This window comes from Notolepis coatsorum, assembly GCF_963971535.1.
Source record: "Notolepis coatsorum genome assembly, chromosome: 9".
Taxonomy (NCBI): Eukaryota; Metazoa; Chordata; class Actinopteri; order Aulopiformes; family Paralepididae; genus Notolepis; species Notolepis coatsorum.
In genome coordinates, this window is record NC_140173.1 from 1,336,436 (window position 1) to 1,354,467 (window position 18,032).

An 18,032-nucleotide genomic window follows, 5' to 3' on the forward strand; every position below is an offset into this window, starting at 1 on the left:
AGCAATTGGTTTTGATAGTTTACCAGTGAGCTGGATGCAATCCTACCTGGAGGGGAGAGAACAGATGGTAGAGGTAAACGGTACCCCCCCCCAGTGAACTGTGGTGTTCCACAAGGAAGCATACTAGGACCGTTACGGTTCCTAATTTATGCAAATGACATGTCATCAGCTTGTTACTGCAACTTGTTCCTGTTCGCCGACGACTCAGCCCTGCTGGTCTCTGACAAGAACAAGTTACAGGTTGAACAAACCCTCAGCTCAGAACTCGGCAGAATCTGCACCTGGCTCGCTGATAACAAACTATCATTACACCTGGGTAAAACAGAGTCCATTCACTTCGGATCAAATAACAAAGCAAGACCAACGGCTTCTCTGTTACAGTGGGTGACAATATTGTCACAAGGAAAGATGAAATTACATACCTGGGTTCCATCCTAGAGGCAAATCTTTCCTGTGACAAGATGGCATCCAATGTAATAAAAAAAAGTCAACCAACGAACTCGATTCTTGTACCGGATCTCCTCTCTGGTAAACAAAAATACCCTGAAGACTCTAACAGGAGTGCTCATTCAAGGGTACTACGACTATTAGGGGAGTAACGGTCAGTGATGCCACTAACGCGTTACTAAGTAACGCGTTATTGTAATCTGATTACTTTTCCCCGAAAATAGTAATCTAACGCGTTAATCTTTACAAGCCAGTAATCTGATTGCAGTTACTTGTCCAAGTGGCTGTGCATTACTATTTCGTTACTATCTCATCATAATGCAGGCGGAATGCAGTATTTTCTTTCGTTTTCGACAGTCAAATATATGTTTGGAAAGCTTTTCCTTGTATTGGGGAGTGACGTCACAGCACGCAACCTGGCGTGTTGAGCCATGCTGGTGGGCGCGGCTGTTATTGTTATTTTCAGGCTGACCTAAACTGCGCGCTAGCAGGGAGAAGCTCGCGCTCGTATTCGTAACGCTTTCTTGCACTGGAAGTTCACTAGTCTACTTAACGTTTGTTAAGCCGGGTGAAAAAAACATTCACTTTGCGGAGGAAACAAAATACTGTCTACCGCATATGGAATATACAGCACAGCACGACCGTCGACTTCTACAGGACACGGAGCTGCACCACCAGCCAAACAGTATGTTCCACCTTTGAGTTAAACATCTTTTGCATTGCACTATAATTCATGAACATGGAACACCATACTGCAGTATGTAGGTTGTCAGTAGCACACTGACAACACTGCAGTATATATATTCCCTCCCCGCCGTATATATTTCCCTCCCACCCACCCACCCCCTCCTAATGTACAGTCCCCTCCCCATCATATGTATATACTCTGTCAGGATCTAGGGGTAACAGTACTGTATATTTGAATACCGCTTATGTCACAAATGTATCAGTACTAAATACCTATATGTCCCTATGCCATAAATGTCATGTATGTTGTGTATGTCATAAATGTCTATATGAATTGAAAATGGGGGACCCTGATGGAAACAAGACAAACGTCTTTCTCTGGTCTGCATCCCCTTAACAATTGTGTGTATTGAGCCGTACTGTATTGTACCCATTCTGCAATCTGTTAAATAAAGTTTTCATTCATTCATTCATTCATTCATTCATTCATTCATTCATTCATTCATTCATTCACACAATAATAAATAATAATAACGTAGAACCATATCTGAATGGGGCAGGCCTCAAAGGTAGGCTACATATCAGCCTACATGTGGTGTTATTGCCCATTTATCTTTTGTGAAATCTATAGATCTATAGATAGCAAGATAGGCCTACCTGCCCTATTAGTACATTTTACTCAAACTGAGTACATTTTACTAAATTTTTTTTGTCATTCTTATGTTGTGGCAGCAGCAGGGACGACGACTTCGTAACCTAGTTACTTTCAAAGTAACTAAGTTACTCTGATAATCAAGTAATCAGTAAAGTAACTAAGATTACTTTTTAAAGGAGTAATCAGTAATCAGTAATCGGATTACTTTTACAAGTAATCTGTGGCATCACTGGTAACGGTACGTGTATTCGTCCCGCGAATTTACGGTACGGCCGTCACGGTGCGGTACGTGCAGCCATACGAAGAATACGCCTCACAGCGCAAACACACCAGTCGCACATGCAGGCACTCGCGACTGGTCCGTGCAAGAACAGCGTGCGTGGCCGGGCACACCGAGGCACATTTACATTGGAACAGCTGCAATTTTACAGTTTTCTTTCGTTTTCTTGTTCGCCCAATAATGTTAACCACTTAATTGATCGGCACATTTTTCAGAAAATTGCATACCCAAAGTAATCTGCAATTTATTATACTTTATACTTATAGCACATGCATGACTCTGGTCTCTTTTGAAAGGAAACATTCAGAATTTTCATCCACAACAGGAAGAATCACTCCGAGTGCTTTTTAAACTTAAGCTAAGTTAAGTTAAGCTAAAGGAAAACTCCAACATTTTGGGAAATTAGCTTATTTGCCATCTACCCTGGAGTTAGACAAGAAGATACATGCCTTTTTTCTTCTCTGTGCATGCAGTAGGAGTAGGAAGATGTGCACTGTTAGCCTAGCTTAGCGTCAGTCACTGGAAGTAGGTTCCTCCATTAGCCTAGTTCCCAACATCTTCCTACTCCTACTGCATGCACAGAGAAGAAAAAGGTATGCATCTTCTTGTCTAACTCCAGGGTAGATGGCAAATAAACCAATTCCCCAAAATGTTGGAGTTTTCCTTTAAGTTAACTTAAGTTTTTTTTTTTAAACTTCCATTTGAATTATCTTGCAAACAGAGGCCTCTTGCAGGTTCCAGCTGATAGGTATGACCTGGAAACTACAATGGGTCCATAGCCTTATCTAGTACAGGTCCAAAGTTGATAACAATACCACAGAAAATGAGTGTTTTACTAAACTTTATATAATGGTATGTCTATGCGTTTTTCCAAAATGGCAGCTCGGAGGCTCCAAATACAAGATACACGATACAAGATTCATTTATTGCCACACAACCAGGTTGGTGGTATTTGTGATTGGTACAGTGTATTGAAGCTCTACAGTACATAAAACTGGAACATAGATACATTTACCCCCCCCCCCCTTTCCCAGAAAATAATTATAAAAAATGGCCACTTGGAGACCCTATGTCTCAAAATGCTATAACTCTTGAACGCTTCAATGTACAGTCAAAATATTGGGCTCTAATGAAAGGTTATACACATAGTTATACATTATTTATAATAAAAAAAATAAAAAAATACAATAAAAAAATATATAAATTTTTAATATATATTATTAAAATTATTTCTTTTATGCAAGCACCTAATACCTTGAGTAGGGTATCAATCGAACTGTGACAATCTTAGCTTTCAAGCAATGTATTGGTTCATTGGCATAAAAGCATTGGATCGCCTTAAAAACGAGGCCAAAGTGCCGCAAGTGCAAAACGTGCCATATAGGTGCCGGTGACAGTTTTTAACCAAATGAAACCAATGGAAAGAAACACACCAACATTCTCCCCCCGCCGGACTTGAGTAGGGTAAATCTGCAGTGCCGCAGCCCCATACATTGCCGGACTCACCGGCATAGCTGATCAAATAAAAAAAATAAACATACTTTTCCTATAGAAAATTATTCTATTTAATAATAATTATTATAATAATTATCATAAATATAATATATAAATTTAAAAAAAAATTAAAAAAGAATATTAATAATAATTATTATAAATATTTTTTTCCTGTTGTACCGAACTCGTACCAAACCGTGACCCCAATACCGAGGTACGTACCGAACCGTGGCTTCGGTGTACCGTTACACCCCTAACGACTATGCTTGCTTTGCACCTCATGGTACCAAAGCACCTCAAAGGCACCAAAAACAAGATTACAAACATCACAAAACAAACTGGTCAGACTACTGCTTGACCTTACTCTTAGAACCCACCTCACCCCTGCCCACTTTGACTACCTAGGATGGCTTAGAGTAGACGACAGAGTACAGCTATTTGCAATGGGCCTGGTCTACAAGATACACTACACCACTAAGGTACCCATGTACATGTCGAAATACTTCCCAAAGGTCAGTGAATACCACGACCACAACACCAGAGGGAGTTCCACAAATCATGTCCAACCCAGACTCGGCTCAAACAAGGGACTAAACACGTTCCGCAATTATACCACATCAATGTGGAACGCCCTACCCACAGCCGTAAATAAAATGTGAATCACTACCCACCTTCAAAACCGCTCTCAAAGAGCACCTACGGGAGGCTGCAATTAGAAACTGGCCCCCGTAAATGTCTGGACCACTCTCCCACCCACCCACCCCCTCCTAATGTACAGTTCCCTCCCCCTCGTATGTATATATTTACTGTTAGGATCTGGTTAACAGTACTGTATATTTGCATATCTTGTATGTCACAAATGTAACAGTACTGGATATCTGTATATCATAAATGTCGGATGTAAACAAGACGAAAGTCTTTCTCTGGTCTGCATCCCCTTAACAATTGTGTGTATTGAGCTGTATTGTACTGTACCCATTCTGCAATCTGTTAATTAAAGTTTTCAATCAATCAAACAAAAAAATCTAACCATAACTAACCTTACTGTCATGCACTTGTCCTACTAAACTAACCTACACTGTAGCACTCAACACTTTGATGAACATTGTTACTCAGCTGATAGAGTTGTGCCCTTCCTGTTGACTTGTCGTACAGAACTTGTAAGTCGCTTTGGATAAAAGCATCAGCTAAATTACTAAATGTAAATGTAAACAGCAGGAAGGACCTTCACTCTAATGTCTCTGCAGACTGACCTGGCCCGTCTCCTTCTCCTCATGGTACTGTCGTACATGCTTCCCGTGACACACTTCATACGTCCAATACGATTCGATCTGCAATGACCCGAGAAACCAGAGATAATTAAGTGTCAATACAAGAGAAGGGGACGTTTCACCAATGATTCAACAATGATTCACGAGAAGGGAATACTCTCCAGCACACTGGTATCCTTGCTTCTTCACCTTATTGTGAAAGTAGACCAATGTTTGGGTCAACAGACCTTCTTCAGGGTATGCTTACAGAATTGTTGTTCCGACACCTTCCTGTTATGTTCATAAAATCGGTTGTGTTATATAATGGTTATGTTCCCGGGTTAATTTTGTACCGGTGTGCTTACCGGTGGGCCAGTCTGATATCATGGTGGGCCTGTCTGATATCATGGTGGGCCTGTCTGATATCATGGTGGGCCTGTCTGATATCATGGTGGGCCAGTCTGATATCATGGTGGGCCTGTCTGATATCATGGTGGGCTTGTCTGATATCATGGTGGGCCAGTCTGATATCATGGTGGGCGGCCACAAATCTACGTATGGAAAACACTGTAAATTGATGGTAAGTGGTATTCTTTTCTTAAAACAAGTGGTAAGTAGCTCTACATTCCAACAGCTATCACTGATACAGAGTGTTTGGTCAGTAACATGGGTCTCCCAGTCCAGGGATTAAAGCAAAAAAAATCTCCTGACTGAACTTTTTTTCTGGCCAAGTCATATTCTTATTTTAACCTCCACTGTATTTTTTTTTAATAGAGTTAGTGTTTTAAGGGAGCCTACTTGTAGAGCCTACTGTCCTGACTGTGACTATAGACCCTACTGTTGTGGTTGTTGTGCCAGGCAGGGAGGCTGTGTACTGGAGAGCGTGAAATAATGCAAGTCTTGTGGCTAGCTTCTGATTGATGGCGAGCTAGCACCCTTTTCCCATTACTTTGAACCATGAACTAAACGTCTTGTTATCATACAAACAAGGGACTAAACACGTTTCGCAATTATGCCACAACAACAATGGACAGTCTCCTCCCCACTGTTTGTATATATTTTTTTACCACCCACTCACCCCCTCCTAATGTACGGTCTCCTCCTCATCATATGTATATATTTACTGTTAGGATCTCTGGGTAACAGTACTGTATATTTGCATATCGTATATGTGACAAATGTAACAGTACTATTACTATATACCTGTAAGGCATGTATGTCCCTATGTCATAAATGTCATGATGTCATGTATGTCATAAATGTCACTATGAATTGAAAATGGGGGACCCTGATGATGTAAACAAGACAAACGCCTTTCTCTAGTCTGCATCCCCTTAACAATTGTGTGTATTGCTACTGGATTTACAAGATCCAGAGTGAATGAATGAATGAAAACTTTATTTAATACACGAGACCCTCTCCTTGGGACCAAGTAAGGTTTTGTCGATAATCCAATGTACAGTTACAACCCCCCCATCCCACCCACCCAACCACCTCCAATGTACAGTTTCTTCATCAAATGTATATACTCTTTTTAGACTATTTTTGTATCACAAACAATAGGCTACTGTATTTGTAAATCTGGTATGTCATAAATGTATAGATGTAGCAGTATTGTCTATCTGTATGTCATGTGTGTCATATATGTTATGATGAATTGAAAATGGGGGACCCTGATGTAAACAAGACGAAAGTCTTTCTCTGGTCTGCATCCCCTTAACAATTGTGTGTATTGAGCTGTACTGTATTGTACCCATTCTGCAATCTGTTAATAACAATCAATCAATATTTAACAGATTGCAGAATGGGTACAATACAGTACAGCTCAATACACACAATTGTTAAGGGGATGCAGACCAGAGATAGACGTTCGTCTTGTTTACATCAGGGTCCCCCGTTTTCAATTCATAGTGACATACATGACATACTACATAGTAATGTTACATTTGTGACATATGATATGCAAATATACAGTACTGTTACCCAGAGATCTCCCGGACAAATGGGAGAAAGACGTTTATTGAGCTTAAAAACAATTGATAACGCAAATAACGTTCTGATTAACAAAGTCATTCGTTTTGTGACATTAACGTTACCTAGATTTATCAACATTCATACATTTATCAGAAAGCGAGCAGCGCAAGCACACACACAAAACACCACCAACAACAACAACAACACACTGCTTGTCGCGTAAATAACGTTCTGATTAACAAAAGGCATTCGTTTTGTGGTATTCACGTTACCTAGATTTATCAATAGCAATAGTAATATATATGTTTCTTTAGACTAGAATAAGTCAAATGAACTTACGGTCTCGTAAAAGTTGCCGCATGTTGTTGATGAGTCAAGTTTACTCGCGAGTAGAGCTAGACGCTAGAGAGCAATGGCGGAGTTTCAGAAACTCAAAAGAAAATGGGCGCTTCCCATTGGTGCCGAGCACAGCGGAGGCGGGTGAAAGGGCTGTAAACTCAGAACAATCTCGCCTTCTGGTTGGTTGCATTTGCCTGAGAATTTGCCGATTGCTCGCAAATGACTGCTTGGTGCGGCCGCGGTAGGGGAAAAAGAGGATATTTGACGCCTCTGATTGGCTCAGGTTAAAATCCGTCATGACTCCGAATCAAATGACGGAATCTCAAAATCAAATGGACGGATATCCGTCCCAAGACGGAACGCTTTAATGCCTGCCCAGTCCCTCCACTCTGCAGTAAACACAAAATACAATTTCTGGTATCCTTCCTGTTCCCACTTCATCCAATCAGGAGAGAGAACCCTATATATATATATTTTTTTTTTACTCATTTCAAGAAATCTTGACAAGCCAAACTTGACTTGACTTTTTTCAAGCACATTATTTGCTTAAAACTAGTTTTAATTCTTATTTTTGTCAGACCATTTTTGCAGTGAGAGCCGCCGACCATCTGAATCTCTCACAGATGAAACTAGACAAAAGTGTGGGATGGAAATAGAAGTGAAACTCTCACCCTGTAGGAGCAGCTGCTCTGTTTGAAGAGTGGCTCTAGCAGAGCACCTGGACTGGGTCCGCTGTAGTGCTTATCATCGTCCTGAGGCCAACGCACCAGACCGAGGACAGAAGAGTGAGACAGACACGTTAGCAAGACCAATCAACACGAGGGAACCGCACAACAAAGACTCCATGTTGCAGAGTTCACATCCTCCAGTGACCCCCCAGAAAACTGTTCATCTCAAAGTCATGTATGACTATCTCAAAACTGCGTCTGTCCCCATCACCATCAAAGTCACGTTCACACGCGTGGATTAGGGGAAGGAATGCACGGTGGCTGTGGCTGAAACCTTGCGATTGTGAATGTGTTTTCTTTACATACTGTATCCGTCTGAGGACACCAACGTGTACAAATGGACACTTTTACCAGAGGGATCGGAGCGCCATTTTGCACAATGACATTGGCTGTTTGCAGGGGGTTGAAACCTGTGACCCTCTGGTTACAGAATCATGCCTCTGACCGTGACGAGACCATCCGGGCAACACAGAGAAGATCTTGTACTATTCAGAAGGCCTGATTTTTTTTTTTACATTTTCAAACTTATTACCGCTTAAAAATGTCACAGTGGAACACACTGCAATTATGATTTACTCCCCTGATAATGTAGCATTATGAATTGAGATGTGTGTTGACCGTGCATTTTCCTGTTACTATTTGTGTAGGTAGTACTACCCAGTATGGACTTTCAGACAGAAGATTGATATAAATTGCATCTCTGTGCGTCAGTTATGAAGTTGCACTTCTTTACTTTTGACGGAGCTAGGCTAGCTGCTCCCTATTGCTTCCAGTCATTGTGCTAAGCTAGGCTAGCTGCTCCCTATTGCTTCCAGTCATTGTGCTAAGCTAGGCTAGCTGCTCTCTATTGCTTCCAGTCATTGTGCTAAGCTAGGCTAGCTGCTCCCTATTGCTTCCAGTCATTGTGCTAAGCTAGCATTCACCTGGATGTCTCTCTGTGACTACTTTACTTTACACGCACACGCACACACACACACACACACACACACACACACAACTCACCTCATCGCCATCCGACAACGAAGGCAGACGACATTTATATCTCTCCTTCTCTGTTGTGGTCATGATCACGAAGTCCTCCTCGTTGTAAAGTGCGCCAGTACTCGGCTGAAACACATAGTTGACACACAGGTAAATCACGCCACACGCCGTGTAACTATCTAGAGCAGAAAAGCATTGGACATGCAGAGGGGACGCGTCTATGCCTTCTACAACGCTGTTCGGTTTCCGGGTTCCTCTGATTGGCCACTAAGCCCACGTGACCCTACGCTAGCACGCCCCCCTTATCGCCGGCAGTTATCGCTTATGCCCGCGCATGAGCCGCGACAAGCCCCTTCAATGACAGAGCTCTCATATTTGCGAATGCATAAACTATATCTTAAATTATGGCTATGTGTCTAATATGGCCATCGCTTATCAATGACTTGTTTTGTTTACATCAGGGTGAACGCTGTTGCATTCGCAAATATGAGAGCCAGCAATACGCAGCTCCAGTTAACCTAATTTATACCGTAATGAATCATTAAAAAAATATACCGTTAACTGGAATATGTTGTTTCTTTACACATATGTTGGATTATGTAATTGGTTTGTCATGACAAACCAATAAAAAATCGCTACTTTGGGGCGGCTACGTGGCGTAGTGGGCAAGGCGCTCGCCACGAAATGCTGGAGACGCTGGGCTCGTCAGTTCGAGCCCAGCGCTCCACATTTGCTTTCAGTTTAGCTGGTCGTCCGTACTAATACACATTGGTCGTATTAGGGGGTGGGAAACTGATGGGTGGGGATCGGGCGTTGTGGACAGCGACTCCTACAGGTCGGTTGGTGCGTCTGCGCAGTAGAATCAGGAAGTGTCGGGGGCAGCGTGAGCCTCCCACGTGTTACTCCTCGCCACTGAGAGATCGAGCTGCGCAGGTGAAAAGATGCGACTGCTGTTACCTCAAGTACCGGAGGGGACTTGTGCTATGTATGACTTAGTCCACATTGCAGCCGGCTTGTGGGAGGCAAGAAACAGCGTCCGTGACAGGGGAGGGTTGAATTGGACGATACAAAATTGGGATGGGAGAAAATATAGAAAATGGGAGAAAAAGTGGATCAAAAAAAAATCGCTACTTTACATCAGGGTGAACGCTGTTACGCTGCCACCACCCACTTCAATGACAGAGCTCTCATATTTGCAAATGCATAAACTATATCTTAAATTATGGCTATGTGTCTAAAATGGCCGTCGCTTATCAATGACTTGTTTTGTTTACATCAGGGTGAACGCTGTTGCATTCGCAAATATGAGAGTTCTGTCAATTGATAAGCGACGGCCATTAGACACATAGCCATAATTTAAGATATAGTTTATGCATTCGCAAATATGAGAGCTCTGTCATTGAAGTGGGTGGTGGCAGCGTAACAGCGTTCACCCTGATGTAAACAAAACAAGTCATTGATAAGCGACGGCCATATTAGACACATAGCCATAATTTAAGATATAGTTTATGCATTCGCAAATATGAGAATATTATTCTCTCCCCGCCGTATATGTATATTTCTCTCCCACCCACCCACCCCCTCCTAATGTACAGTCCCCTCCCCATCATATGTATATACTCTGTCAGGATCTATGGGTAACAGTACTGTATATTTGAATACCGTATGTCACAAATGTATCAGTACTAAATACCTATATGTCCCTATGACATAAATGTCATGTATGTTGAGTATGTCATAAATGTCAATATGAAATGAAAATGGGGGACCCTGATGTAAACAAGACGAAAGTCTTTCTCAGGTCTGCATCCTCTTAACAATTGTATGTATTGAGCTGTACTGTACTGTACCCATTCTGCAATCTGTTAATAAACTTTTCAATCAATCAATCAATCAATCAATCAATCAATCAATCAATCAATCAAACGTCTTTCTCTGGTCTGCATCCCCTTAACAATTGTGTGTATTGATTGATTGATTGATTGAAAAGTTTATTAACAGATTGCAGAATGGGTACAGTACAGTACAGCAATACATACAATTGTTAAGGGGATGCAGACCAGAGAAAGACTTTCGTCTTGTTTACATCAGGGTCCCCCATTTTCAATTCATCATAACATATATGACATACATGACATACAGATAGACACAGTACTGCTACATCTATACATTTATGACATATCAGATTTGCAAATACAGTACTGTTTGTGATACAAGTGTCCAGAAAAGGAGTGTATATACATTTGGCGTAGAAACTGTACATTGGAGGAGTTTGGTTGGGTGGGGTGGGGTTGGGTGGGATGGGTGAGGGCTGTACATTGGAGGTGGGGGGGGGGGGGGGGGGTTGGGTAGGGGACACACACACATTTTACACTGTGCATTGGAATATTGACAAAGCCTTACTTGGTCATTTACTGTACAACTAGGTTAGGACATTTGTAGGGGCCAGTTTCGAATTGCAGTCTCACGTAGGTGTTTTTTGAGAGTGTTTTTGAAAGTGGGTAGTGATTCACATTCCTTTACAGCTTTAGGTATGGCGTTCCACATTGATGTGGCATAATTGCGAAACGTGTTTAGTCCCTTGTTTGAGCCGAATCTGGGTTTTACATGATTTGTGGAGCTCCCTCTGGTGTTGTGATCGTGGTATTCACTGACCTTTGGGAAGTATTTTGACATGTACATGGGTACCTTGGTCGCGTAGTGTATCTTGTAGACCAGGCCCATTGCAAGTTGCTGTACTCTGTCGTCTACTCTAAGCCATCCTAGGTTGTCAAAGTATTGAGTACAGTATTGAGCCGTACTGTATTGTACCCATTCTGCAATCTGTTAAATAAAGTTCTCATTCATTCACACTAACTTACTAACGTTCAGACATGTTTAACTGACTCAGACTTCTTTCACATAAATGTCATGTATGTTGTGTATGTCATAAATGTCACTATGAATTGAAAATGGGGGACCCTGATGTAAACAAGACGAAAGTCTTTCTCTGGTCTGCATCCCCTTAACAATTGTGTGTATTGAGCCGTACTGTATAGTAGTACCCATTCTGCGATCTATTAAATAAAGTTCTCATTCATTCATTCACACATACATAGCATGACGCTAACTATAACGAAGAAGGCATTACACAGATGACACATACCAGCTTGAATTCTGCTCCTGGCCAAGTGATTTTGAATGGGACTTCATCAGTAAAGGATGGATATCCTCCTCTGTTTGCCGAGACCCCGCTGCAAACCTCAAGCAGACCACCGAGAAACACAAACAACAGCCTATCCATCATCCGGATGTTGTCGAGCCCCCTTCTAAGCTAATTTCCACATGTAAAAGCCTTCTAGCCTACAATACCTACTTGTTTCTGGGGTTTTCATATATAGGTAAACCGAAATGTGCTTACGGTTTGTCAGATGCAAAGAAGCACGGCAGCCAACATCCGTGAGATCATGATGTCAACAGAACAGAAAACTCCAGGAAGTGAATTATTTGCTTGCCACGTCGTTTTCCTGTTCCTATTTTGGGCAATAATGAAAGCAGCGCCATCTGGTGGTAATGCACTAACATGCACTCTATCATTATCCCATGTTTTATATAATTTATATATATAAACTACTGCTGTCATTCAATAGATTAAAAAAAATTAACTAATTAATCTAACAATTTTCTGTAATTAATCTAGATTAATCTAGATTAAAAATCGCATTTTTAGGACCGAAGCTTGTACCGAAGCTTGTAACAGATATTTACTTGAGTAAAATCATGGAATTAATGTAAAATCGACACAAAGAAAGTATATTTAGATTCAAAGACTATTTTAATAGCTTTCTTTGAATACAGTTTCTCTCCTGTGAAATACAAATGTTGACAGAACTGGCTATGGGGCGACAATAATATGTTCATGAGGCATGGTTTCTACCTTTAGCCTTTAATCGGCGTGGTTTATTATTTACATTTCACAACAGCAGCACATGAGATCTCCTCTCCGTGAGAGGTAGGTGGGAAGAGACAGAGGGGGAGTCGGCATCAGCTTATATACCCTCTACCTGGTGGTAACATTAACAGCTCCGCCTATAGCGCCCTCCAGTGGAAACAGTTATGCATAGTTAGACAGTCACTCAGTTAGCAATCATATATAACCTCTAACTTTAACACTCCCACTTAGGGTTGTCTAGTACACTGTACAACTTCTTCAAAAACTATTTACAAAGAAAATAATACAGTTCAGAACATCAAAAAGAATATGGCAGTCAATACTACATAACAGGCAATATTTACACACCAAACATGACCTCTGCAAATCTTTTCAATTTCAGTTTGGAAGCAGGTTTCGTCATAGCGTCTGCAACCATGTCGTCTGTAGGACAATAGACAAGTGTCATCCTTTCTTCTCTGATGACAGATCTGATGAAATGATATTTTATATCGACATGTTTACATCTCTGTCGGCACACAGGGTTTCTAGTAATAGCAATGGTTCCCTGGTTGTCCTCGTAAACAACAGTTTTCTTATATACATAGGTATCTATTCCTTCGAGCAGTTGTTCTAGATAAATACATTCCTGTATTGTCATAGCTAGAGCCATGTATTCGGCTTCACAAGTTGGGCCACTGTGGGCTGCTTCTTTGTTGTGAGCTGTTTGTGTTCAAACTCACACAATATCCTGTGGTACTTCTTCTATCTGTGGTGTCAGCTGCCCAGTCTGCATCACTGTAGGCTTTAAGCCCTAAGCCCTCGCTGCTCTTTCTGAAACACAGCTGTTTATCTGCTGTACCTTTGAGATAACGAAAAACATGTTTTGCTGTAATCCAGTGCTCCTCTGTGGGGTCAGCAAAATGCTGTGACAATTTACTCACTACAAAACATAGGTCAGGGCGAGTACATGTTGTCAAATAAATGAGGCTACCTACAGCTTCTCTGTACATTTTTACATCTGTCAATCTTTGAGCATCCTCTTGGTAGTCTAGTTTTTGATCACATGGTGTTTCCCTTGTTCTACATTCTTGCATGTCAAAACGTTTCAGGATCTTTTCCACATATCTCTTCTGGGATATTTTTACACAATTGGCAGACTGTTCAAAGTCCATGCCTAGAAAATGCTTTAACCTTCCAAGGTCTTTCATTTTGAATCTGGTGGAGAGCATACCTTTCACCTGTTCTAGGTTTCTAGTGTTGTCTGCTGTGATGATCAAATCATCCACCCAAATGACGATTATCACTTTTCCTGACTCTTTTGACTCCCTTGAGTAAACACAGGGGTCTACTGGGTTCTGTAGGAAGTGATCTTCAATGAGACATGTATGAAGCATTTCGTTCCAATTTCGCCCAGAATGTTTCAGGCCGTAAATGGATTTTTCTAGCTTACACACAAGCTTCTCTCCTTTCTTTTCGTAACCTTCAGGTTGTTCCATATATATCTCCCTATCTATGGGTGCGTGCAGATAGGCTGTCTTCACATCCATCTGATGTAAAATCAAATTGTCCTCAGCTGCTTTCTGCATCACTACCCTTACACTGGTCAGATTGGCTGTGGGGGAGAATGTTTCACCGTAGTCTATCCCCTCCCTCTGACTGTAACCTTTAGCTACAAATCTCGCTTTGTACTTGTCGTGGCCTTCAATACCCTCCTTGATTGAGTACACCCATTTCCCTCCCACTGTCTGTCTGCCCTCTGGTAACTTGGTTAGAGTTAAGGTGTGGTTGTCCTCTAGGGTCCTCATCTCCTCATCCATTGCTCTCTCCCATTTACTTGATTCAGGGGACACTATGGCCTCTTTAAAGGTCTGAGGTACTCCACTGACTACTCTGTAGCAGTAATCAATGCTGGTAAGTGTACTGTCATCCTCGTCACTTTCTCTCCGGGCATAGTCTGTCAGATACTTTGGGGGTTTGTGTTCCCTTGAGGGATACCTCCCACTGCTTGGGGCACATGACGTCACCCTCGGGTGCTCCTCATCATCGTCCTCTGGGGGTTGCTAACTGTCTGTCTGCATGACCGTGCTAAGTACACTAGGCTGAGGTGTCTCTGTTTCTTCACACCTTACTCTGGAGTCCAGCTCTGGCTCCTCTGTCTGTGTCTCGTTCTCACATGTTGTCTTTGTGACAAATTTGACTAGCCTGTGTTTCTGCACTCTCCCTTTACCGGGATAATAAACTAAGAAAGCGGGGCTTCCTTTGTCGTGCCCTACAAAGAGTCCTTTTTCACATCTTGACTCAAGCTTTCCTCTGTCCTGCAGGTAAGCATAACACACTGATCCAAATTGGTGCATCCTAGCTAGATTACACTTCTTTCCTGTCAGTGCTGTATACGGGGTGGTGCCTGTGTGCTTATTAAAGCACCTGTTTCTGGTGTAAGCGGCTTCTTGCACCACATAATGCCATAGACTCTTAGGTAAGTTACTGTCTACTAGCTTACACCTAGCCATTTCGAAAAGAGTGCGCCATTCCCTCTCTGCCACTCCGTTCTGGTGTGGGGAGTATGGACATTACATCTTGTGTCTTATCTTGTTCCTTCTCAACAGTGATTGGAACTCTCTATCTGTGAACTGGGTTCCGTTGTCGGACCTCAAGCATCTTATGTTACCATAAGGGGCTACATCTGCAAGGAATTTCTCCGTGGCCTGGAGTGTGTCACTCTTTGCTTTGAGAAAGTAAACAAACACTGCCCCTGTACACACATCTGTAAAAGACTGTACATATCTAAAGCCTCCTATGGACTCGTTGCTTACTGGACCGGCTAGATCTGTGTTAACTAGCGCAAGTGGTACCTTTACTTTTTCTGTGGGATTTCTGTTTCTCGATTGAGTAAACTTCCCCTTTATGCACACTACACATTCTCTGTCAGGTCTACGCTTTTCACCTTCAATGTGCATGCCTTCTGTCACTGCTTGCAGTTTCAGTAAATCCTCGTAATTACAATGACCCATAATCTCATGCCATGTCTGAATATCGTGACTGACAGTCACGTTACACATATCATTATTATTACACATGTCGTTGTCATTACACTCTTGTAGATAATACATTCTCTTGTACAACTTTATGTTAAATCGCGTACCGTCAGGCTCTACAAGAAAATGTTTACCTTCATTGAAGAATACTTTGGCACCGTTCGCAGTAGCAGCATTACAGAGAATAGTTCTTGTGGGAACGAGGGTACGTAGAGAGCGTTCTTTAACGTCACCGTACACCGGCACCCTCACTGTCTGTGAGGCATACCTGTGCGTCTCCTCTCTCTTGCGCCAACCCGTAGGTGCGCTTCCCGTCTGCCAGCTCCTTGCTGTGTCTCTCCGGGTCGAAAGTGTTGTCAAAGTTCTTGAACCGACTCCTGTCGTTGATGACGTGGGACGACGCACCTGTGTCCACGATCAGTCCCTTCCTTTGGGCCTGCTGCAGCTGCGTTTGCCTGGTGATGTACGCTGTCTGCGCCCCGAAGATGAAGTCTTCTTGTCCCGCTACTCTCCGGGCGTCGTCTCGATTCATCTCACGTCCACCGTCGCCGCCATCTTGTCCACTGCCGCCATCTTGTCCATGCGCATACCGCACGCTCTGGTCGCGTTTCTTCATGCACACTCTGTCTGTGTGCCCCGTGGATTTGCAGAAGCTACACCAAGCAGTCTTTGTGCAGTTACTTTTCTGATGGCCTTTTTCTCCGCATCGCCAACACACCAGCTCCGTCGTGGGCCTGGTCTTCTCCCTCGGCGTTGCTCGGGCCTTCAGCACCCTCTCTCCCGCCTCCGCGGCGGCTGGGTGGATATCTTCTGAGGCCTCGAAATTTCGTAACTTGGCCTTGAACTTTCCCAGCGTCATGTCCACTGAACCGTGTGTTACCAGGAGTGTGAACGGTTTGTACAGCTCCGGTAGTCCCCTCATCACCATCGCCATCATTAGCCCATCGCTTGGTGCTTCTCCTGCACTCTTCAACGCCGTAATGATCTGCTCAGCTCTGATGACGTATTCGGTCACAGTCTCGGTGTGCCCCTTCTTCAGTGCTGTTAGTGTTATGTAGAGGGACACGACTCGGGGTCTTCCTTGCCCGATATAATGTTCTCTCAACACTTCCAGGCTTTCTCTGCCTTTGTCCTTAGTGTCGCGGAATATCAGCCCCAAGCTTGTGTCGTCGAGCAGTGGTGCTAACTCACAGTATGCTTCTGCATTATGCTTGTCGTCCAGGGCTTGTGCTTCCGCCGTCAGGTCTCCCGTGGGGGCCGTCAAGATCGTCGTCTTCAGTCCCACACCGTGCATGCAGCATAACATGCGCTCTTCCCAGAGCTCATAGTCCTCTGCCTTTCCATTGAATGAGGGCCATTTGCTCCTTCCCTTGGTCGCCATCCTCCTTTTTGATGGTAGGCGTAGCTTTAGCTCTGTTGGTATAGCCTTTAGCCACGTGGTGCTCCCGGCGCTAAACTAGCCTATACTTCAGCTAAACTTGCTACCCTTATTATTTCGCCCCTGCATGATCTGGGCCCATAACCTGTTGACAGAACTGGCTATGGGGCGACAATAATATGTTCATGAGGCATGGTTTCTACCTTTAGCCTTTAATCGGCGTGGTTTATTATTTACATTTCACAACAGCAGCACATGAGATCTCCTCTCCGTGAGAGGTAGGTGGGAAGAGACAGAGGGGGAGTCGGCATCAGCTTATATACCCTCTACCTGGCGGTAACATTAACAGCTCCGCCTATAGCGCCCTCCAGTGGAAACAGTTATGCATAGTTAGACAGTCACTCAGTTACTAGCAAATAGCAATCATATATAACATCTAACTTTAACAACAAATGTTCAACGAAACCATCAACATTGACCTCTTTCTTATATCCGCAGCGCTAACAGACATAAAAACAACCCAGGCCTATGTTAAAGTGCAGATTGGCTTAGAGGACGATAATGTCTTGTATGAACTACCAGTAATATAAATCATATTAACAACAAAAATGTGTTCTATCTTCATGTGAGATGATTTTCAAAAAGGTGCATGAGTCAATGCAAAAAAAAGAACAAGCAAATATACTGCTGAAAGTTCAGAACGTTGAACATTTTTCACTCCATAGATTAATCTAGATTCATTTTTTTAACACTTTAAATAATTAAAATTAATCTCCAAAGTTAAAGCATTAACTATTAATATAAACAAACACATTTGTCAATGAAAGTAAATTAAGTAAATTCAATTAAAGTAAATGAAAGACACTGGACA

General features: G+C 42.6%; 1 protein-coding gene across 3 annotated transcripts in view; it reads right to left on the minus strand.

Annotated features, from left to right (window-relative positions):
* Positions 1-12,293, minus strand: part of erlec1 (endoplasmic reticulum lectin 1) — a 34,064-nt gene extending 21,771 nt beyond the window's left edge. For 2 of the 3 annotated variants that reach the window (XM_084321589.1, XM_084321588.1), the window contains exons 1-4: positions 11,981-12,293; positions 8,857-8,961; positions 7,798-7,878; positions 4,817-4,894 (exon numbers count right to left, since the gene is read on the minus strand). In XM_084321589.1, coding sequence (XP_084177715.1) covers positions 4,817-4,894; positions 7,798-7,878; positions 8,857-8,961; positions 11,981-12,121 — 405 coding nt within the window. In that variant the 5' untranslated portion in view covers positions 12,122-12,293. The remainder of the gene's footprint in view (positions 1-4,816; positions 4,895-7,797; positions 7,879-8,856; positions 8,962-11,980) is intronic. The other variant, XM_084321590.1, reaches the window with a different exon arrangement.
* Between the last annotated feature and the right edge of the window lie 5,739 nt (positions 12,294-18,032).